The sequence below is a fragment of the Plectropomus leopardus genome, chromosome 23 (genome assembly GCF_026936395.1).
Source record: "Plectropomus leopardus strain MGB_pleo_1.0 chromosome 23, ASM2693639v1, whole genome shotgun sequence".
NCBI classification, from domain to species: domain Eukaryota; kingdom Metazoa; phylum Chordata; class Actinopteri; order Perciformes; family Serranidae; genus Plectropomus; species Plectropomus leopardus.
This window is the reverse complement of record NC_142198.1, coordinates 15,287,894-15,311,735: the sequence shown is the minus strand read 5'-3', so window position 1 is coordinate 15,311,735 and position 23,842 is coordinate 15,287,894. Positions and strand designations below refer to the sequence as shown.

The 23,842-nt window shown below is 39.0% G+C and overlaps 1 protein-coding gene across 2 annotated transcripts in view; it reads right to left on the bottom strand.

The window, feature by feature from the left end:
• Positions 1-23,842, bottom strand: part of htr2cl1 (5-hydroxytryptamine (serotonin) receptor 2C, G protein-coupled-like 1) — a 155,881-nt gene that overhangs the window by 6,369 nt on the left and 125,670 nt on the right. For both annotated transcript variants that reach the window (XM_042512686.2, XM_088073787.1), the window contains exons 6-9: positions 16,175-16,375; positions 3,151-3,314; positions 2,901-3,054; positions 1,390-1,625 (exon numbers count right to left, since the gene is read on the bottom strand). In XM_042512686.2, the coding sequence (XP_042368620.2) occupies positions 1,390-1,625; positions 2,901-3,054; positions 3,151-3,314; positions 16,175-16,375 (755 nt within the window). The remainder of the gene's footprint in view (positions 1-1,389; positions 1,626-2,900; positions 3,055-3,150; positions 3,315-16,174; positions 16,376-23,842) is intronic.

Sequence of the window (23,842 nt, the reverse complement as noted above, 5' to 3'; positions counted from 1 at the left end):
CTTCTGGGCCACCGTAGAAATATCATGGTGGACTCTGTGAAAAAGGACCGGCTCTGTTGGTAGATATAAATGGCTTTGCTCATTCTGGGGTAAGAAAAAACAACAAAAATGGGGAAAATAAAGTGTTTTTGAGCAATAAAGCATGCAAACATAGTCTCGCAGAAACCCAAAATAAAAGTATGAAATTGAGCATCAATGGTTCACCTTTAATATCACTTTCAGTGTGGCTCTTCTACTGGGATTGTAATTTTTGATACAGTGTAAAAGTGCTTTGGTCTTCATCCAACATGAATTTGAATTCAGTAAAGCCACCACAGAGCAACCTCTGAGCACTCTGACTCTGGCAACGCTTCAGGGTTTTTGACATTGCTTTAAGCGTCTGGCTGGATTTGATAACATGAGCTCTTCTAACCATTTCAGAGCAGACGTAAAAGTTTCTGTGTGGTAACATATTTCTTGGTCTTCAAAGGAGAAATTCAATACATTTAGTGATAATGATGCTGCACGCAGAGAATTAAATATCAGTGTAAGCCTTTGACATGAACATCAGGATACAAGATCACAATCTTGCAATAGCTAGGTGCCAACAACTGTATGTGGCTGTTTTGAGAGTTGTGATTGGTTTGTTTTACTTGATTATACTTTAATTTTACCTTTGGCGGATTTAACCACTGATGTGGGAATAAGCTGGGAATGATGCTTATGCTGTCTGATACACACTAGCATTGGTAATGTTGCCATCCAATCTGTGTCTTAGACATTACCATCTTTGCACCTCCCTCAAGAAAGGCTGAGAATCATTATCATCAACATTATTTTGATACCCGATGCTATGATACCTTAGTAAAACCATATTTGAAAGTGAAACCAAGAATGTTTTTAGTTCCTACTATAAATATATTTTTGTATAAAACCTTACAAAACAAAAAAAACCCCAAATAAAATAAAACAAAACGTATCACAAGGTTAAAAAGCAGTGTTTCCTTGCCCTCTCTGGTTGATAGTCTAAAGGGTGTTGCACCTCTGACGACACCTGACATGACTGCTGGGTGTGGTTGGGTAGTCAGATGTGTTTTTTGTTGAGCCTGTGATTGCACCCACCAGTGATGTCACAACGCAATGACCTGGGGCAGCAAGGTGAGCCATTAAACCACTCAAGTTTGGAAAAAAATAAGTATTTCAGCCACTGTTAAGTTGTTTTTTGTGTGAGCACAAGTGGCCACTTAAGAAATCTAATTTAAAAACACCACATAAGTTGTGAGTTTAGATACCCAGCCCTACCTCTAAGTGTATTTATCTGTTTATCTTGCAGCTGTTATTTCTAGCAGCCCTGGATGAAGTGCACCTTAAATCACCCGACAAGCACTCAGCTCCACTGTTTGCTCTCACCTTGGAGGCCCGCCTCTCGTTCTTTATGGCCTGCATCATCCCCCGTCGCCCATGGCAACCTGACGTGTCGCTCCGCCCCGGCCCCGCGGCCGGAGAGCTGAGCTGAGACGCCACCTCCGAGCTGGGAATGATGCTTATGCTGTCTGGCGTGGAGGCGCTGAGCAGTATGCTGGGCTCTGCTCCTTTCAGACAGCTCAACGTGTTCCGTCTGCTCTGAGGAGGCGGGGGCTTCAACTCTGCAGGAAGGGGAAGAGGAGTCAATGATCTGCATTACCAAAAATGGATCATGGTTAAACAAATGAAATTGCACCAAAAAAAGATTAAAAAAATGATTCTCTAACATCATACAAAAAAGATGTTGTGTATGAATGCACCTTTTTTTCTGTAAAGTGTGTCAGCTGCAAAAGTGAAAGATTGGATTTTCACCAGGAGTTCCAAAGAAAACTGCTGCAGATTTCATTTAGAACAGCAAACCAGTGAATGTGTCAGATGTTGTGTGTTAACAAGGCTGCTGACATTTTGTAGGCACGAGGCCTAAACACAAGAATGTTTCATTCACACTTTTCCCTGATTCAGACACCAGAGCATAGCTGCTCAAAGTGTGACCCGCAGGCCAAAGGTGGCCTCAAAAACAAATACAAACTGCTAGAACTAACTGTTAATATTATAATAGGTGACCTAAACTTCTACCACAAGCATTTTTGAATCTTTCAAAAAAAACAAAACGTTTCTGTATGTGTGTGTGTCAACATGTGTTTATGTACACATGTGGGTATATGTTCATTTCATACTACTACTGTCTTTGTAAATATATGTTAAAATAAAGAAAGTTGTACTTTTACTCAAGTGTATTTTTCAGGCACATAGCATTCCTTAAATTTAATTGTGGCTTTTGGATTTACAGGGCCACCACTGATACAGCCAAGCTATGTGGTGGTGCACAAGGTTGTAAGTTTGGTAAGCAGGTACCACATCATGTAATTTGATCTCCACTGGAGAAGCTAAGGCTCAACTTGAAATCAGGAACCAGCCGTCACACTGATGGGACAGATAGCTTCTGTGTGCTCACTCAGCACCATCATATACTGCTGCTGAATGAGCTGATATGATGTATGCATGGAGCAGACTGTTGGTAATGGGTTGTGGTGGAACCATCTTTTATTATTGAAAATGCAAATATGCAACAGTTTTTGGACTGCAAGAGTCAAAAATACACAAACAGCAAAGGCTATTTTGTGCTTCTCATGGTTTAATTTGGGAATTTTTAAGGCTTGTGGAGTGATTAAAATCCCCAGCGAAGGAAAACAAGATAAAATACCAACATAAGGCACATCAGAAGGGTTATAAAAACCACTCTCAACGGTTGTTTTCAACCTTCGTTTAACAGTATTAAAAACATATGGGTATTGCTGATAGTTTATGACTTTGAATGAATTCACATAAATTAATTGATTTTCAGGGTGATTTTTCTGTTAAAATGAACTCAAATTCAGCAGCTGAGCGTTTTTTACCTTGTGAGTTTGAAGGGGAGAGCGTGTTGATCTGAGGGATGTGGAAGGTGCTGGGTGGAGGCTGCAGCGTGTTTGTCATTGCTGGTGTGTGCAAAGGCTGCTGGGAGGAAGTCTTTGCCTCGTACAGGAAGACAGTGGCCTGCCTCTGGAGCACCTGGCGTGGACAGGGAGAGAATAAAGGATGAAGAAAAAGAGGCAGGGAGCTGTGGAGCATAGACAGAGTTTGGAAGGCACACACTGACACGACTACCTGTATGGTGAGGCAGTATGTCACCACCATAATGACCAGTGGGATGAAGAAGGCCACGAAGGAGCCAATCAGCATGAAGCGCTCCTCGTTGAGGACACAGCTGCCGTTGACGAAGACCTTGTCCTCGTTGTGGAGGCCGATCACTGGGATCGGCATCGACACACCTTGAGGGAGAGGGAGGGCCAAAATGAATCAATGTCATTTTTAGTATTTTGTTGAGAACTTGCTTTTGGACCATTTTTTAAAAAAAAATTTTTATGCCACGTTTAATTTTGAATTTCTTTTGATAAACTGATGTTGAGTCCCATGGTAATGCAAACACAAGATGATCCAGGTTATATTCCAAAAAAGAGAGAAATATATAGGATAATAATGGGGCAATCCTTAGGGTGCCTGCTTTGTAAGGGACACTAAATTACTTACTTAGCCTACCTGATTTGCCAGTTTATTGCCTTGTCAGTTCTTCTTTACAAAGTTGTAAAGTTGTTAAATTGCTTATTGTCTCTTGCTCATTAAAAAATAAAAGATAAAATTGTAGGGTGCCCCAGAGACTAGGGGGACCTAAGCACAGACTGCTTATTTTGCTGAATCAGCTCAAAATAATCACTTTAAATTTGCATCGTAACTGACCAGGGACCTCTATTGCATGTCGTACTTAATTCAAGGGGGCAATATAAAAATGCTGAAACTTTACTAAGAAAAAAGGTAGAATAATGTCTTTATAATACGGCAACATGCCAATAATGATGAGGTAATGATGAGTTATTGTTATGGTTTCCTGGCATAATATCGGTGTAATTCCATTTTCATTTCACTATCACAACAATTCACCACAGCAACAAAACGCCATCAAAAATGACAAGAAATCCTTCTGTCACCATCCCAAACATCCCATCTTTTGCTGTTGTAATATTGCTTCAAATAGTGCCATTTCTTGCCTGGAAACAGATTGATTTAACCATGCACCATGAAGGTAATAACCATGAATCAGGGAGGGGAAAACCACCTGTTTCTACATAATTTTATGGTTAAATTCCTGAGAACAAAGAGGGTCATTTTAGTGTAATAGTCAGAAAATCATGGTTGGAAAATGCTTAATCATTTCCTCATGACTGATCCCAAACACATTTCACAAACACTCCATTATCCACCAATTTTTAACAAATGGGAATAGGTGTGCATCCTGTGAAGACTTAATCTTTTTTTATTATCATCAGAGTAAATAATTATTGGTGGAATAACACATACTAGATGGGAAATGAGAGCAACAGCTGTTATGAATCCTAATTGTTAAAATCTATCGGTGTGTAAAGGATGCTTGCGGTGTTATGATATTGCTTCGGTGCTGTTAGAGGACGCTGACCGACAAAAGACTTGAGGTGAGAGGGAGCCTTTCGAGGCCGAGCTGATTTTCTGGCCTGTGATAATAACACCGACTAACATGCTGCGTCTCATTTCAAAAAGCTTTTCTGTTCAAAGTGTCCGCTGACCTGGGATCTGTTTCAGCGCAGCAGACACTGAGGAGAAAAGCGACTCCAGGTTTTCACAGCTCTCAAGCTCCTGGCAGCAGGAGTGTTTCACAGTCGGGACATCTCTGAGCTGTGTCATGCCCACAGTGTGGGCTGCCGTAATTCATTTAAGTGCAAAGGTACATCATTTTCTCCTGCGCAGCTGGTGCCCAGGCTAACATCAAAACACAATTTGGAGCAGTGGCAGCTCCCTTAATGCAATCGTTGCAATCGACTGCACAGACGCTGCCCAGGAGGATGAATTTGTTTGCATAGATTGTAAACATTTTACCTCTGTGGATGTCTAAATAACCTGTGATGTGCAAACCGTTGTGACTAATGAGACTGTCCGGGGGTCTGGATCGAGTCATGATTCATTCATACTGTTTCAAACAGTGCATGGAGGAGACTTTAAAGGGCTGGTTCACGCACACTGCAGGAAGTACAGTGCTGCGTCTCAAATTGGACATTTCTGTTAGCACAGTTATATGTAGAACCATGCGTGCACAATGTACTCAGTGGTATCATGCATGAATTTCGACAAGGTAGTATTATCTCAAATTTAACATGGCTGTGACTTGTCTACCTCTTTGGCATGGTGACTGATTCTTTGCTTTTGGTACACCATTGTGTAGGTTTGTGTTCGAGTGGAGATGATGGTCTTGCTATCAGTTTTGGTCCAGAATACTTTGTTAGTGACCCCTGACTACAGAAGTTGTTGTGTGGTACTTTCCCTGTGAACTGGTGTACTGGTTTTGATTTGACGTCATCTACAGCCTGCAGACATTATGTTGAACAATCACAGTTACTGTAAGGACTGTAAGACTTCTTTTCACTGAAGCACGCGCCTGCTCTGCACTGACTTCCTGTGAGGCCCCCGAGAACAAATTGTCACTGTATAATCCGCATTCTGGCGGTGTTGCTCCAAAATATATACGTGCTATACAGTGGCTGTACAATGATCACAAATCAAATACTTCAATTTTCTACAGAGAAGACTATGATTCAACATGCATAAACACTAAAGATGAGTGAGGAGACCGTTATCTGTCTCTGCGTCTGAACTCAAAATAGGCGACGAAAGTGGGTGGCGTGCTCACATACAGCCGCGATGCCTGCGATTGATCAGATGGGTGTATGGCCGGGAAACATGATACCGTGAAGATCGCTACCGTGCAGACTCAGGCTCCGAGTGACGTCACCAGAGCAAGACTGCAGCTGTCTCACCCGGGATATTTTAGCTTCATCTCTGTACTGTGGAGACGCGTTGACCATCTTTATATATGGTGTGAACGCACTCATGCACTCAAAATAGCAAACTTAAGTTCAAAAGTATGTGATTTGAGACACATTACAAGTTCCAGCAGATGAAAGATGTTGCTGTTGATTTTTTTAAGTTGACATTTTTTAATGAACACTCAGCTAGTATGACCGAAGCAGAAATAATAAATAATCTGGCTGGCTGGATGCCACTATTGAAAAGTGAGATAAAATGTGTTTTTGTAGTTATCATGGACCAACCCCTCGAGGTAGAGCAGTGCCTTATGGGTAACTTTTTGTGACATAATTTACAGTGTGTCTTTTGGCAGCCACACACAGCTTGTACGTCACACTTATCAGTTTAAGTTTTAAAATGCAGCAGATTTCACTGCCCCTGGTCATAAGAGTTATCTGCTGAAGCCAAAGCTGCTCTCCCACAACAGACACAAAACCGTAGAGCGCAGACACGCTCACTCTGTGGCGGGACGCAGCGTGGCTCGGCTGCAGGGCCGCTGCTGCTGGAGGAAGATATTGTACCAGGAGAGAGGGATCTGCAGAATCATCAGGGTGTGAGCTACTCTAAAAATGTCACTCCCTCGTGAGCGCTGCACACCTCTGTGAACCCAAGAGCCGCCACCAGAGACATGATCAAGGAAGTTACTTTACACGCCTCATAGGTCATGAAAAATAATGGAGGGAATAGGAAAAGTAATAACGAGAATATAAAAAAGAGGTTTTGATTGCTTTAGATAAAACAGAGAATTGGCATACTGTGCCACAAAATAACATGATCACTCAAAAAAATCTAACGCACATTTTGTCATTAATTTCTCTGATTGAGACTACCTCGTTTAGCTTCCTTATTTTCTCCCTCCTTTTTTCATTCACTCACTCTGTTTCCTTCCATCCCTTCCAGTTTCCTTTATCCCTGGACATTTTAGCTTTCGATTATATCTAATGAATACCCCTCTGCTAATTTTCAGGTAATTTTTTCGCAATCAATGGGACATTTCATGCCAAGTTGGTCACAATGTTTTTCCTGTGCTTTAAAAAAAAAAATCAAACCAGTTCTTTCAGGTGTCAGAGGCTTTAAATGCTTATCAAAGGTGTCTGAGGTGTCTGGGTTAAAGCTAAATTTCAAAAGATCAACAGTGACCATTGCAGAGAGATTTGGGTAAACAAAATCCAAAAGTATACAGTGTTTACAATGTACAAAAAGATATATAATGTCCTGTTATTTAAGCTGCAGTGGTATGGGATCTGATTGAAAACACCTCTACGTCAAACAGAGTGTTATCACACCAGAGGGAACGCCTGCAAGGATCTTCTGCTGGATGTTTTGTTGCTAATCCTTTTGCATTGATCGCCGTAAGCCCTCTCAGACCTCAATCACAGCAGCATGTAGCCATGCAGAGCCTTTAAAGGGGTCAAGGAAACGTCAGCAGGAAAACACGGGATTTCTTACAATTCAAAAGCTGCTGGTTGTGAAGGACTGCAGAGGGAGAAGAACGAATGCTAAACTTCACCTAGTTTCTGAAAGTGTTGATTAACTTTATCCGTCAGTACTGATCCAAAGTGTCACTGCAAAACAACATTCAAGTACTCTGTTGTTTTAGTTCAATTCAAAAACTGTATGTGTTTTTTTAGTGATATATATCAGCACCGCTTGTTCTTGCTTCCCTGCACACATTTTATGTTTTTTCCCGCACTGATAACACCAAAATAAATTCCTGTATGCTTATTATACATGGTCAACAGAGTGAATGCGATCTTGAGGAGAGATAGTGACTGTAAATATTAATTTAGAGGTGCCGGTAGGGACTGTACACAAATTAGTCCAGGGGAGTGGAGCTCAGAAAAGGGGGCATGTATTGGACTGCATTTTTTTTTTTAAGTCAAGGTTAGGATAAACATAAAATATTCATATGCTGGGGAGGGTCCAAGTCGGGTTTTGAAAGTCAATGTTAGGATCCAAATAAAATATTAATAAGTCTGGCAATTTTAAAAAGTGAAATATAAGTTTTAAGTCTACTTCCCACCTAAATAATTTTCACACAATCCCTTGGCAGCTCAAATGCCAGAGTTTTAAAATGTAACTTTCTGTGGGATGAAAAGTTACCAAAGTGTGCAGCAGATTTTTTATTTAGGCAAACACGTTGAATCTAGATTAGTCACGATGTGATGATTTTACATATAGTTATTCTGCCTTGCCATTGAAAGATTAATTGGGTGCTTTTCTGACAATAAATGTATCTATCGCCTGGCACCTCTAACAAACAGTATTCGTCTTCCAATTCACATTTCATGCATATTTATTTAAATGTGCTAATTTAAATGTAAATTTATGACAGCTTTAGCAAACAATGCAATGGGGATATGACACCACTGACAGGCGACAGCAACTGAGGGACAGACTGTGTCTTTGATTAAAATGATAAATTTCTCTGGGTTTGAACAAAGTTCGGGATAAGATAAGTATACAACTCAAAAAATATGTAACATTGGTCTTGTGGTTTTTAGACATTTTAATGCAGAAAGGTTACATATCATACTTAAAAGTTGGACTATGCAACTTTTACACAGTGGCCACTGCAGCCACAGGTAACAGTTACAGGAAAATGGTAAATGCTAAAACAATGTAGCACAAAAAGTGTCAGCTACAAAGCAGTAGCATCTCAAGTTTGCATCTTAATTTTGCTTTAGGAACTGGTCATGCCAGACCAAGTAGTTGCAAAACACCTTAATGTATAGAAATGAGCAATAATGTGTTTAATTACATGTAAATTCAACTTTTTATTTGTAAGCGGAAGTCTGTGTTATTACCTCTCTGAAGTTTCATAATTTCTTTACGGCAGTTTCACAAAGGTTTGCTGACAGATGTTCTCAAGCTAATAAACACGTCTGCAGGGTGTGATGTTGATGAAGAGAGTAATTGTATACTTTAAAATGCATAACACAAAGAGAATAAATAATGACATCCATCTGCTGTTTTTCAAGTTTAGCCCAGCCAGGTGAATCTAAATGAAAGCTACGATCCACATCACTGATTTCATCCCCTTAAAGCCGTTTGGCTTGTAAAGGGGAGGTATGAATGAATCAGTGGAAAAGTGAGGAATTTAAGATTATTTCCAGCACTGACTCCACTGAGACATGGCGTGGGCACACAGGGCCTGCCAAGTGTCACTGTGGTTAATTCAGACGCTGATGAACAGAACTGTAGAACTCATAATTAAAACTTGAGTCAGAAATAAATCATACAAATTAAGAATTGAGACTTTACTTGAATGCTGTGTAACTTGTCTCACTTAAGATTTCTTGACAGCAAAGATATTCAAGTGTCCCGTTCGACAAATTTTGACTCTGATGAAGGAAGATTTAAGGCGAACTATTGTGCTCATTTTTATTGGTCGATGTCTTCCGTATCTGTCCTCTCTGCAACTCTGCAGCATCATTGCAGTTGGGAAATGACTAAAACAGAGTATAGCGGCGTGTTTTACTGTAAAAACTCACAAAGCTTTTAAACCAAAATCTTCAGGAATCTGCAATATCTTGGAAACAAAATTACACATTTTCCTGATGTTAACATATAGCTACATGTAGCAGTGTACTTGCAGCCGCTGAATGTCCACCAGAGTATAAAGGCACTTTACCAGTAAAAAACTTGAAACCAAAATCTTCACATTCTGTCATGTTCTAACAAGAATATTACCCAAAATCAAGAAAAAATACAACATTGGAAAGCAAGATTTCATGTTTCAGTGCATTAGCATGTAGCCACAAGTAGCAATGTACCTGCAGCATTGCTGCACTTTCTACTGCAAAAATAACAACAACAAAAAAACAAACGCCTCTAAACCCAAATCTTCATAACTGGACATGTTCCAGCAGGAATATGATCCAAACGTTTGCATGTTTCCCTGCTGTTAGCATGTAGCTGCATGTTGCTACATGTAGCAGTGCACTTGAAGCTGGGTAAGTATAGCGCCACTTTCTACCAATAAAAAAGTTGCCAATAAAAGCTTCTATACATGGACATGTGGATACACTGACATGTTCAACAGGAATGTCGTTGGAAATTGGGGGAAAATGAACATGCTACATGTAGCAGTGTACTTGTGGCTGGGAAATGACTGTACCTGAGTTTAGTGGCCCTATTAACCATGAGAAATCAGCAATAAAAGCATTTTGACAAAATCTTCACACCTGGACATGTTCTAGCAGGACTATGATCTAAAATCATGGAAAATTTAACACAACCACCAACAAAGATTACTAACTTACATGTAGCAGTGAATGCTAAGTTATTCAAACATTTGCAGTAATATGCCTGTGGCACATGACCATATACAGGAATCCGTGAATTAGAAAAAACGTTAGAAAGAGAGTTTTAAGAAAAGTCTGAAGCCTGAGGTTTTTGCTCACAGGATGACTTTTACCTACATTTAACTCGTTATTTGAAACTTCACGTTCAATGTAACCACCCAACACTGTAACATTATATAACTGACAGAAAATATGGATAATAAGGAAAGCATAACAGATGCCCTTGAGTATCTAATGACTGCAAAGCAGTCAGTATGCTGTGCTCCAGTATTTTTCGTCCTTGAGCTGAGAATCCTGATTCAGCTGCACATTTCTAAAAGATGAACCCTGACTTTGACTCTTCCCAAAAGACTTAAAAGCAGCTCCACTGGCAAGTACAACATAGGCCTGTAAAAGTGCGGCCAAAACACGCCGAGGTAATTTGAGCATGATCGCCACTCTGCATTTCAAATTTGTCACCAAAGAGGAAACTGTTGTGCCTGTATTGGTACTTGAGTTGAGTCAAGAGCAGATGCATCACTTCTAAGTGGTCTGAAGAGGAAAAGGGAGGAAAGCAACTAGATACTAAAAAGAGGCTGGAAATCTCTTCATGGTATGTTAATACTGTGCAGCACATCTTCTGTTGGATGTTTCCCTCGCTAATCCTTTAGCATTGATCACTGTAAGCCCTCTCAGACCTCAATCATTGCCGAATGTTGTGGTATTGAGGGGTCAAGGAAATGCCAGCAGGAAAATAGGGATTTCTTACGACTTAAAAGCAGCCGGTAGTGTGAGCTGTGGTATGTTGAGGTGTCAATCATCTCCATCTGTCAGTGGTGCTTTCAAGAAGTAATCTCTCGCAGAAAAACAAGTTAACAACAGATGGAGAAAATGGACTTCTAAGGAAAATCTCACAGTGTCGGTGAGTTGGATGACGGTGCATTCATTGTTTAGGAAAAAGCGCAAAGAAGAAATGCTGCAGATTTTCAGTATAATTGTGCCCCAGGAGGTACATCTGCAATCACCAGGGGGTACTTGGAAAAGTTAGCTCAGCTTATCGGTGTGAGGCTGATTTTACAGTATATTTACTGTCTTATATTTACAGTATATTTACTGTCTTTCTCTCCAACCTGAGTTAGTTATAGCTTAAAGCCAAGTGTCCGTGTGCGCTTTAGCTGTCTTGAAAACCACATTTTTAGCAAGCAAGCAGAAAAGTTTCGATCTAAAACCGATAGCATAACGGAATGGAAATTGACTAATGACACTGAATGAGTCGCTTTTGATTCCAAATTTGAACCTCATCTGAATGTGGGAATAATTTCAATATTCAAACTGTAATGACCTGTCTAAAGTCAAAATTTTGAGTTTATAAATGCAACAGATTAAATCCACATAATTTAGCTATTCGGTTCAGTGTGCTTTGGTGCCGAATGAAGATCTTTGAGCTGGCAAAGATGCTGTGAGAGGCCAAAGAGCCATGTCGACTACCAACATACAGAAATACAGAATTCTGCGCAAATATGACTCTGCTAGCATCTATAGTCCATTGTTCGCAAACTGTTTGCAAATTTTTGGCTATTTTGATCTCAACCAACATATGATACCTAACTTTACAATAAGTGAGCTTTTATTCTGTTCAGCAATAATCCAGATATTTACCAAATGTACAGCGTAAGCAGTTGCTATTAATTTACAGCCAATCTTATTGCAGAAATACAGAAATATACCATATTCTGTTTTACAGTAATGGGTTGTCAAGTCATTTTACAGTATGAATACTGTGAAATTATGGTATATTGCTGGCATCTGTGCTGCCAGCTCTTTACAGTGAGATTATTTACAGTTGGGGCGGGGAGTTAACAGTAAATCCCTTTTACAGTAGGGGTCAGATTAAAGAAATACATATCCTAAATATAGGAATTTTCCTGGGAGATTTCCTGAGGGGTTTATGTGCTAATGCAATGACTTGGAGTACTTACTGCAGAGTCAGAGGATGTTACACTAATGATATAGCTCAGGCTCTGTATGTGTATGCACAAGTCTGCTGGTGTGTGTGTGTGTGTGTGTGTGTGTGTGTGTGTGTGTGTGTGTGTGTGTGTGTGTGAATCAAGACATGGGGGCCCTCCTGGGTGTTAAAGGGCATGAAACAACATCAACAGGAGCCGGAGGTCAGACAGTCAGAAGAAGGTCTGAGAGGAAAGTTTTAAAAGTCATCTGATCCCTCAACACTTTCCTCAGAGGGAGGCACCATTCTCCCTCCAGAACACACACACACACACACACACACACACACACTCAACACACTGATTACCCCAGGCTATTATACGGCTGAAAAGATTGCTCTAACAAGGGAGGAAGGGGAGGAAGGGACTCCAGTGACAAGTGATCAGGGAGGTTAGAAACAGGACATAAAGGAAATTATAGTGAAGTAACTTTTGCTCTCTAGGATCGATGGCTGGGATTATGATGTAAACGATTATTTGAATGTCAAGAATAAACCTCAAGATTGAGAAAACATGGACAGTATCCGGTTTCATGTTTACTGAATATTTTCCAGACCTGAATGACATTTTTTGATGGAAAGATCTGAAAGCAATTACTTAACATCCCTGTTCAGCTGATGCTGTGCTGATAGTAATTATTAATTGTCTAGTCTTGTCTTTAATCTCATTTAAATTACCTCATTGTCTACATACCACTGTAAAATGTCACAGCAGCGAGTTTCTTTGCACGGCTGGTTCGTTTTTTCTCTCTCTTTTTCTCTATTTCTCATAATTTATATGCTTGCTCTGAATATTAATTTAAAGTAGAAAACTAATTAATCAAAATTAAATGTTATTAGACATGAAAATTAAAATGACGGATACTATAAGATTATGAAAGAATTGTTAGGACCTTGTATGCAATTTCCATGGACATGGTCCTAAAAACAAGAAAGTCTAAACTTCTGAACAAGATGTCCTTAAAGTGTTAAAAAAAAAGAAAGTATTTTCCCATGACAACTCATCTAAATGCATGAAATGATGAAGATCATATGATATGACTGAAAGCTCCACCACATCAAATGAATGGACCTTAAGGTGAATTTTTTTTCCCTAAGACTTCTGATTGATGGTTCAGCTATTATCAAGTCTTACAACCAGTTTCATTCTTATTGTAAACTTAAATAAATGGAAATTTCTGTATTTTTTGAACATGGACCCTATTTTGCCATGTTTTTGTATCTAAGTGATTCATGAAAACAACCAGCCTGCAAAACAGGCTACGATGTAACTACTCTGGACAGGTGCGCCCCTTTAAGTACTTCCATTAAAAGTGCTTATTTTTACCACCGACAGGCTCAGATAATTATCATGTACATTAAGTGTCTTCAGCACTTTAACACTTCTTCAGAATGTCTCGTTCTGCAATCTTGCATGAGGTGAAAATGAAAATTGTTTGAAACATTAGTGGGAGTTGGAGGAATGCTGGGAAGAGTTTGTTGTAATGGAATACAGACAATGTATCTTACTCTTACCTAAAAGACTAGCTGATTTCGACTATGTAGAAAAGTCTGCAACAAGATGATTAGATAAGATGAATATACAACAAGAGTTCTCCTTTATCCAAAACAAGCACTTTTAATGGAATTATATTGATGGTGCACTTGTCACATATAATCTCAAAATGTTTTTGTTCCAATTAGTCACCCAGAAATAAAAACATGGTTAAATGTGGTCAAGGGTAAAAATGACCGAAGTTTTCCCTTTAATAATCTTAAAATATTAACATGAAACTATGAAAACAATCATGAAACAGAGGTTGATATACTTCTGCATATACATGAAGCCCTGCAGGGCAGTGCCAGTGCATTTTACATGATTTCCTATAATATTTAACTTAAATATGAAGCCAAAATCCTAGTTTAAGATTTTTCATTCAGCCTCATTAATCTGAGTTTACTGTCCGATTCACAACATTAGTTACTCAACAAAAAGTCACATTAACATTAAATGTATAGGCTGCAGTATATCTGTTGTTTAGTGTCTGTGTGTGCAGCATTTTATCTCTTGGCTATTGCTAATAGTTGCCATTAATTTCAAGATAATATAATTCATTAATTTGCATAACTGTTTCTGTAAGTGATAAAGATGAATATGGAAAGTGCTGCGATCACCTTTGGGGATTTTAGAGGTATGTGATGCAAATCATTTCCAACTGTAACAGTGAGCTGTCAGACGCTCTGAGCGTCAACAAGCCGACTGTTTTCCCAGTGATTCACAGAGTCAGTAGGTGTGCTGGGCGGACCTTCGGAGAAACTGCCAAGGGATTCTCAAAAAGTCATTAAATTTAATAACAGCCATCAATCTGCCAGCTCTCTGTGTGGGTCTATAGGGGTGGACAAATTAACAGCAACACTGTACACGAAAAGGAAATCCAATAAAACATCACAAATCCACTGTCAGAAATGACCATAAAGATCAATCAACTTGTCTCTGACACGAGAAACAGAGGTCCCATACTAGAGTGAATTCACACAAAATACAAAAAAACCCCAATCCAATACAGTGGCGGTAAATGGAATGATGTGGTGCTAAAAAAAAACAAAAAAACCCCAAAACAAAACAAGGGCGTAATTCCATTTTTATACTGGGTGAACATAAATGAAAAGGGGGTTTGGGGGTCAACTGCCAGAAAATTTTAAGCATCAAACACTTAATACTGCACATTCTGGTGATTTTTATGCACCAATGATTGCATTTTCTGCCTCAAATCATTGTGTAAATGTCTTCAATTCTGTCAAAATAAAAGTCCTCTGCTACTTTCGTGTTTTTATTGGGGGGAACAAATGCAAATGTTATAAATATCTATGGCAATGTGTCATCTTTGCCCCTCCCAAAATCATCTTTGCTTAAAAACAACAAAATTTACAGATAAAAATTGATCAGCTTTCCAAAATAATATGCTGGTCAATCTGAACAATCCTAAAACCTCACTGTGAACAACTTCAATCTCTTTTCTGTTCTTTAAGTTACTAAGAAAAAGTCTGTAAAAGCTTCAAATCTGACGATAAAACATCTTCACAGGTATCTCAATTCAAAAGCTTTGCATGAATGAGACCCATTCTCATTGCCTTAATTAATTAAAAAAACTGCCCAGAGACTAATAAATTCCAACTGAGAGCAACTGGCCATGAAGTTATTAGTAGAGGTAAAAAAGTGCTCAAAAAATACAAATTTGATCTTTTAAAAGAAGTAAATTAAAGCTGTTCTTCAGTACTCCAATTTTCCGAACACAGGTTTACTGGTAAAAGAAAAAATATAGTAGTAGTTCAAAAAGTAGTTGCTAGATTATCCAGAATAAAAATGGAAATGTTTTTAGGTGACACATTTTTAAGTTATAGTTACCAACAACCTTTAAGAAAAGCATCATCTGCATAGCTAGATTCCAAAATAGTTGAAAAAATCAAACAAACAAGAAATGTCTTTTTGTGATTTGGATGAACTGACTCTTTAAGCCTCCATCATGTCTCAAATAGACAAAAAATCAGGTGTTTGTGTCTTTTTTTCAGTTAAGTTAAACTGATTTTATGAATTACTGCAAATTTAAAAATAGAGGACATTTTTAGTGACAGTGTGGCACGATGTGACTGTCAGAGAAAAGGTCATGACTACCTCTGAAATCAATATGCTTCTTTCTCTTGAAAGTGTCTCTGCAAATCTGGCCATAATGGATTCAGTGTAAACTAGTTGAGTATGCTTATGTGCAGTCTTATTCTGTGATATCTTATTAACATTATGCAAGGTGTTATATGCAGTTTTGGACTTTTTATGTAGAAAAAAAAAAGGTTCATATCATTATTCTTATTTGGAATGCAAAACTTTGAAGCTAAATGTTTCAAAACTGCTCCAAATGCAGATAGAACCGGCAAAATCTTTTAACACATGAAACAGTAAAATAAAATGTATTCTGACCTATAGAAATGGTCCAGACGGCGGCGATCTTCATCATGGCTTTGGTTCTGGAGTTGAAGCGGCTGTGCTCTATTGGGTTGCGGATGGCGACGTACCGGTCCAGAGAGATGGCACACAGGTGCATGATGGAGGCGGTGGAGAACAGAACGTCCAGGTAGATCCAGATCGGACACAGGGCGCTGGGGAGAGGCCAGGCGTAGTCTGGAGGGAGTAAAGAGGTGACAAAAGGCAAAAAATTAAGGGTTGAGGGACAATGTTTTATTGCTGATGATATATCTCTTTTGATACGCAGCTGATAAGCAGTGATGCAGATGTGTTTAATCTGTTTGGAGGGCCACGCTAAGTGAAAGTCATCACGGTCAGCCGAGTGTGAAGGCTTAAGATGCAGGTCGACTAAACTTAATTAATTAGAGTTCATCAAAGTGTAGCACACTTTACAGGCACTAAATTCCCCAGCTCCCATGAGTAATCAGGGTAAAGCAATAGTTTGATTATAACATTTACAAGTACTACTCTGATAATCATGATTAAGATCATTAGACCCCCATAAGAAATAGCAAAAAAGAAATTAGTAAAAATCTGCAAAAAAGTAAAAAAAAAAAAAAAAAAGAAAAGGTAAAAACGAACAAGGAAATGATTTGAAAATAGTGCTTATAAATAATAATGATTGCAACATAATTTTACATGTAATTATAAATACAGTTTTCTGAATATTTTTCTCAAGCTTTTTAAAAAACTATTTTCTAAATCTACTAAATATGAAAAACATTTCCTGGTAAGTTACTTTGTGCCTTTCTCTCATGTTTTCAAATGAAAACAAACCAATTTGCTCAGGGTTCAAAGGTTTAAACTCTTGTGAAAGGTGTCTGAATGCAGCACAAGAAAAGTTATGTCACTCCAGGTTTCAAAGGTAGAAACAACTCAGTGTTAACTTTTGTTTTTGCATTAGATACAATCAGCGGTCTCCTGGGTGAAAGTCTTGTGCTTTTTGACCAATCCATCGATCCATCCTGACTTCCAACCTAAATAGACTGTGTTGCTCTTTATACTATGTCACCTGACTTCCCTGGTTTTGCTTCTGTCATAATTGCTATGGCCACAAGAGTTAACTTAATAGCACAAATGGGTCATAAGCAGCTTTCACACACAACTTATACAGACGTTTTTCAAGGGAGGGCTGTTTGGAAGGTTTGTGTGTGTTTGTGTGAAGTTGCTTAAAGTTTGCTCTTTTTGAAAGTCTCAAATTTTGGTGCAACCTGCTGATTCTTTCAAAAGAGTAAAATGGAAATAATGAAACACAATGCTGATTGAGGCTGATTATAATGATAAAGATTAATGTGGCACAAGTCTGCACCCACACTGGGAAAATGGGAGTCATTAAATCAGTCTGTACATGTTTTTCAGTTGTCAACCAAAGACTTAAAGCAATAGTTTCCCCAAAAAATCAGAAATAGATGTTTTTTTCCCTTACCTGTAGTAATATTTATAAATTTAAATTGTTTTGACGTGAGTTGCAGAGTGCTGAAGAGATCGGCCGAAGAGAACTCACAACACAACAATCAACACTGATAAAAAGCACTACTGGTAAGAGGAAAAATGTGTATTTTTTGTGACTGAACTGTCCCTTTCGGGTTAAAAGATAACATTCCTGAACTGAGTCAAATTTAGATCTGTTGACTCAGTTCAGGAACCACAGTGAGTGTCATACTTGTTCATCAGCTTTAAGAGAAATGTTATTAAATAAATTTCACAGTTTGTGAAGCTAACAAAGATTTGTCCTTTTTTGGTGACTCTCTGTTGGTACCCGAGGGCGCAATACCTCTTTTCCCTGCCCCTCTACATGGAGGTCAAAGGTCACAGCCAGACATACTGTGATACCGTGTTGAGCTGGTAGTGAGTCAGCATCTTGGCTCACTGCTCTGCAGGGGGAACAGTTTTGGTCATGGGGAATAAAATCAGCCTCAATTATCTCAGCGCTCGGCCAGTGTGCCGACTGGGACGATGGTACAGCAGCTGATGTAACTAACAGAAATACAACTGGGAGCATTTTGGCAGAGAATTAAATCAACAGGTTAACCTTTCCTTAAACTGGGTAAATTAAAGAGCTTGCTTGGAGAGTTGGCCGCTAAGCAGGCTAAAATGATATTATTTTACCCACCAGAGGGAAAGGTAATCGAAAGAGAGGAGCATATTTAAAGGGAACCTCTTATGCTAATTTTCAGGTTAATACATGTATCTAAGGTTTCCACAACAACATTTTTATTTGTTGTTCAAAATACACCTTTTTCCTCATATTGTCTGTGCCGTAACTACATCCACCCTCTGTTTGACCTTTAACCATCATTGCAGCTGCGAATGACAGTAAAGAAAGAAAAGCGACACTTTCTACCATGACAAATCACCAATTAAAGCTTCACAAGACAACTGGAAATGTTGCAGCAGGAGTATGATTCAAAATATTTCTGTAGTCTGATCCATAGAAAAGTTGCCATGCACAGATAAAACAGAAAAGAAAAAAAAATTCTAAAAGATCAGCCTTGAATTTTTTCTGTTTTTCAAGAATGGCTTCAAATTTTACCGTTTTGGATCTATTTGTTCTCTGAACACAGAGATTGCTAAAGTGGTCCAAGAGCAATATCTCAAGGAGATAGAAAGGCAATTTTAAAAGCAATCAGTCTCCTGATTTTGCGTTATCCACAGCCTTGCAGTTTTTATCAGGACAACTTTACAACAAATTTGATTCATTTCATTGAACAGCTGCGCACAGCGCACTGATTGCTCAGCTCCTCTCTTTCTCGACCTCTCTTTGTTTATCATGACACTGCTGTGCCTGTCACACACACACTGACAGGGAGAACCGTAAGCAGCACGAGGCAAATTTTACACAATGATTATTAGCAGGTTTAACCACTGAACTGAGCCATCTCGGTGTCAAACGCAAACGTGTGAGACCACTTTAGAACACTTGACACATTTTATTGTAGTGACTAACTGTTGGAACTTTACAACTTTACAAACTGTTAATGTCACAACTGCTGTCAAGCTGTTGGAGGCACACTGGACTCTCTCTCACCTGATGCTGAAACTGTGAGGCGGACAGCGCTCTCACTGGCTCATCTGTAATGTCGCCTCCCTGTAAGATCACTGTCTTTACAATCATCGACTTCCCTGTTTCTAAATCTTTCTGACTGCTCTGACTTACAGGCTGTGTCAAAGAAAACCTTGGACAAGGTAAAATTTTTTAAATTATCTGCTTCGTTTTACACCAATACTGGCTCTGATAATGCATTGTAGCATGATGTGCATCCTATGTAATTGTAATAAAAAACCCCAACTCTTTATATAAAACGATGCCTAAAAATATTGTAACTTTCATCACAACTTTTTAGAAAAGCTGCTGCAAAATCAGGCACTTCAGGCTGCAACAGTCACAAAAACAGCCCGTAAAATCCTGGAGGGACCAAGCAATTCAGCTTTAATAGTAAATAACATGAAAAAAAGTCTATTCAAAACAATCCCTGCTATTTATAGATTTAAGAGCAGTGTTACTCCAAACTTGGAGACATGGTCCAGCGAGAAGCATTTAGTGGCATCTAGCATTGAGGTTGCAGAACAAAAAAACTTCTCCTGTGTGCCAAGCATGTAGGAAAATGATGGTGGCCGACATAAAAACACAACTGACCCTTTCCGGAGATAACGTTTGGATTGTCCATCTGGGCTATTGTAGAAACAACATGGGCAATTCCTTGAAAGACAAACTGCTCCAAATGTAGATACAAACACCTCATTCCAAGGTATCCAAAAAATTGAGTTTCAGATGATTTTAGACTAATGAAAAAACATAGCAAGGAACATTTTATTCCATTCCTCCCAATAGATGCCCCTAAATCCTACACAGTGGACCTTTAATATCTGATTTGTTTGTATGTTTGAATCCTAATATCACACTGGTTGAACTGAAAACACATCTTCATAAAGAAACAAAATGACCTCAAAATGCTGTCAAGGATTTCATAAACAGTGTTTAACTGCAGACTTGAGTCTTTCAGTGTATTTACCAGAAAATCCAACACACCCGCGAGCCAGCTGAGTAACACCTTGTGTGTGAGTGTGTGTCATGCAGTGCCCCCAATAAGTGTTTGACCTCTGAAAAGTTATGCAAGCTGCCTCCCACTCAGCGCACACACACAAGCAAGCACGTGATTCACTCTGCATGCATCACATACGTGCTGCTCAACCTGCAAATCAGAGATGAAATTAAGGAGAGTGTGTGTGTGTGTGTGTGTGTATGTATGTGGCTGCAGGTCTTGTCCTCTGTGAAGAAAGGACTGTTCATATAAATAGCTGCAGGCGTTGAAAGACACAGAGAGACAGACATCCCAGTATATGCCCTCTTTAGAAAGCTGACACAGCTGGAAATAGGAGGGGTGCGATCACTTTCTAGTGATGTTCTTTATCATATTTCATTTCGTTATGAATGTGGACAGGGTAACCTCGAGAGAGAATATCTTAGAGACAGGAGAAAAGAACTGTTCTAGAAGATTTTGTCATTTTTTTTCTCAATATTTAAAAAAACACTTTTTTCCACAAAATGTTACCTATGGACATCAAATCAAATGTCTCATTTATATATAGAGAGAGATAAAAAAAATCATAAAATAAAACAACAATAAATAATTCTAAAAAGGCCCACCCAGAACAAAACATAAAAACAAACAAAAATACATATAAAACAAAACTATATTCCTACATGTATATGGACCGCAATTTACACTTGTTGATTTTGTAATTTTTAAACATTTTTACTTTGATTTTTTGGTTTTGAGAAGATATTTTCATGCTTTCTGCTATTTAAACTGAATTGCTATCAAAATTGTCGTTGTAGCTCATGGACAACTTTAACAATCTCTATGTTCACAAAGTGAACAGCAGTATCCAAAAAGATGATAAAATTTAAAGTCATTCTGGAAACCACAGATTATACTTAAGGCCAAGTTTTTTAGAATTACTTTTTACATTTTTCTTTACAATATCTGTGCATTGTAACATCACTATAGATAAAGCTAAGGAAAGACTGCAGTTATGATCAGTAAACTAGGCTTTTGTGTATGAAGAAAGCCGGAGGGATTTGAATTACAAATCCGTTGGCTATTTCAGCACCACGGACAGCACCATGGATTTATCAGTATTAGGAAACTGATATTTCAGAGACATGATCGAGGCCAAACACTCTGACCGGCACAAACCTCAGTCAAATAAAACATTGATTAGTCAGGCAGACCAGACTAATATATTCAACTAGACAACCTTCGGCCCTTGCACACTCCCTGCTCGAAGGGGATGGAGAGGGGGGATGGCAGGTTAACAAGGGTCATGCATTTTGATCATTCTGCTAACAAGGGGATGGTATCCCCCGTCATCTCCCCTCAAATCGCCTTCTGATATAAGACATACTGCTTTTCTCTCACTAGAACAAGTCATGTGAAATTCCTTTTTTTCTGACTAATTTGTCAGACTGTCAATAAATAGCAAAGTCACAAACTCACAAAAAAGAAACAATAATGCCAACTCCTATTCTGGGTTAAAAGCAAAGGAGTGCAAATGAGTTTGAAGACATAATTTAAAAACAGACATTGTGGGGGCCATCCTAACATAAGTTTGAGGGCTCTACCTGAGAAAGCTCAGTTGCCCTTTGTCTTCAGACTTGGCTTAAGGATGAAAAGATGCAACTGGTCAGTGGACCCTGATGGCCTCAAAGGGGCATAAGTTTGTTGAAGGTCAGAGATGTTTGGTGGAGCTAACCCAGTTAAAGCTTTAAGAGGAAACAATAAAATCTTAAAATGAATCCTAAAATGTACAAGGGAGCCAGTGGAGGGAGGTCAGAATGAGGGAAATGTGCTTTCGCTTACGTGTCCCTGTTTCCTGTTTAAAGACAAGCGGCAGCATTTTGGACCAACTGTCAGCGTGAGAGAGAGGCCTGGCTGACGCCAATCTAAAGTGCATTACAGTAATCCAAACAGGTTGTGACACATGCATGAACGGGGCGCTCCAAATCATTACAAGATTAAACTTAACCTTGGATAAAAGCCTCCGCTAATAAAAACTACATTAAAAAGCAAATTTCTTCTGTTTATCACGTTTAAAATCAATGCCCATTTTGACGCCAAAATCTCTCTATATATGTTTTTCACTCACTGACTCAATCTGCCTCTCAGAATGCAAAGATCTGATTGGCTAAGGAGCATCACGTGAAAATGTAGTAATTCCCAATAATTAATCAGTCACAGGTCAAGGTCTGGGATAACTGCCTGGGTTCAGACGTGGACCACAGTCCAACTTTTGGTGATGACTGGTGGAGATAGAGCGGGATGGCAGGTTAAGGGGGCACATTTAAGTCATTTAAATGTGCCTCCCTCATCCCCTCCTTTAATGGCCTCCTGCACATAGCTACATGACGGCACACCACATCCTGTTCTGGCCCTGAATGTTACCACTGAATGTACGCTGTCTGACTTCTCTAATATGAATGTAATTCCGAGGGAGACTGGACTGCAAAAAATATGAATTTGATGCATAATGCAGCAGCTGGAAATGCTAATAAGCCAGAGCACAATGAGGAAATCCTTGCAGGAAACTTCACACTGTAATGTAGAGTTTTATGAATCACGGAGGATTATTAAAGACTCCCTCAAATACAAATCAGATTTAAACCTTGTTAACAAGTCCATATGGTGTTTCTATAAGTTAAATCAATTTATTATTATTTTTTATATACACAGCTATTCAGGCAATTGGCAGTGGAAATGTATCCTTTTAAGAATTCTTCCCTTCACATACAGTACACACATGCAAAGAGGAGTTAATGCAGGGTATGCCGTGAATGGATTGAGCAGTTTAGGGGTTTGGCACCTCATCAGTGCCTATGAGGTGAACTGGCAGCTCCCCAGCTTGGCCCATATGGGGACTTAAACCTGCGACCCTCCAGTTCCAAAGCCAAGTCCCCATGGACTGAGCTACAGCCGCCCCAGAAGACATAACATGAGCAAAATAAGCAGTCAACATCATGGCTTAGCATTACCACTTTGGAAATATGATTTACTAAGACAGTCTCAAAAATACGGATTCAGACAGCCAGGGTTTCATAGGTCACATATCTAAGGAAGCAATCTGTCATCTTGTAAAACAAATATCAGAGAAGTTTCTCAGATATCACATTCACAAGAATGTGACAGATGAGGTCACAGTGACTTTGACCTTTGACCACCAAAATCTAATCAGTCCACCCTTAAGTTCATGTGGATGATTGTGCCAAATTTGGAGAAATCCCTAAGGTTCTCTTGATTCATTGTGCTCAAGAGAATAACACAGATGCAAGGTCACAGAGACCTTGACCTTTGCCTGCCAAATTCTAATCAGTTCATTCTTGACTCAAGATGGATGTTTGTGCCAAATTTAAAAAAAAAATCCTTAAGGTGTTGCTGAGATATCCCACTCACAAGAATAAGACAGACAAGGTCACAGTGACCTTGACCTGTGATCACCAAAATCAATTCGGTTCATACTTGAGTGCAAGTCGATGTTTGTGCCAAACTTCAAACTGATAACCTGAAAACAACTCCAGCCTCGGCTATCAAGGTGGGGAGGCATAAAAAATCCTCTAAATATATC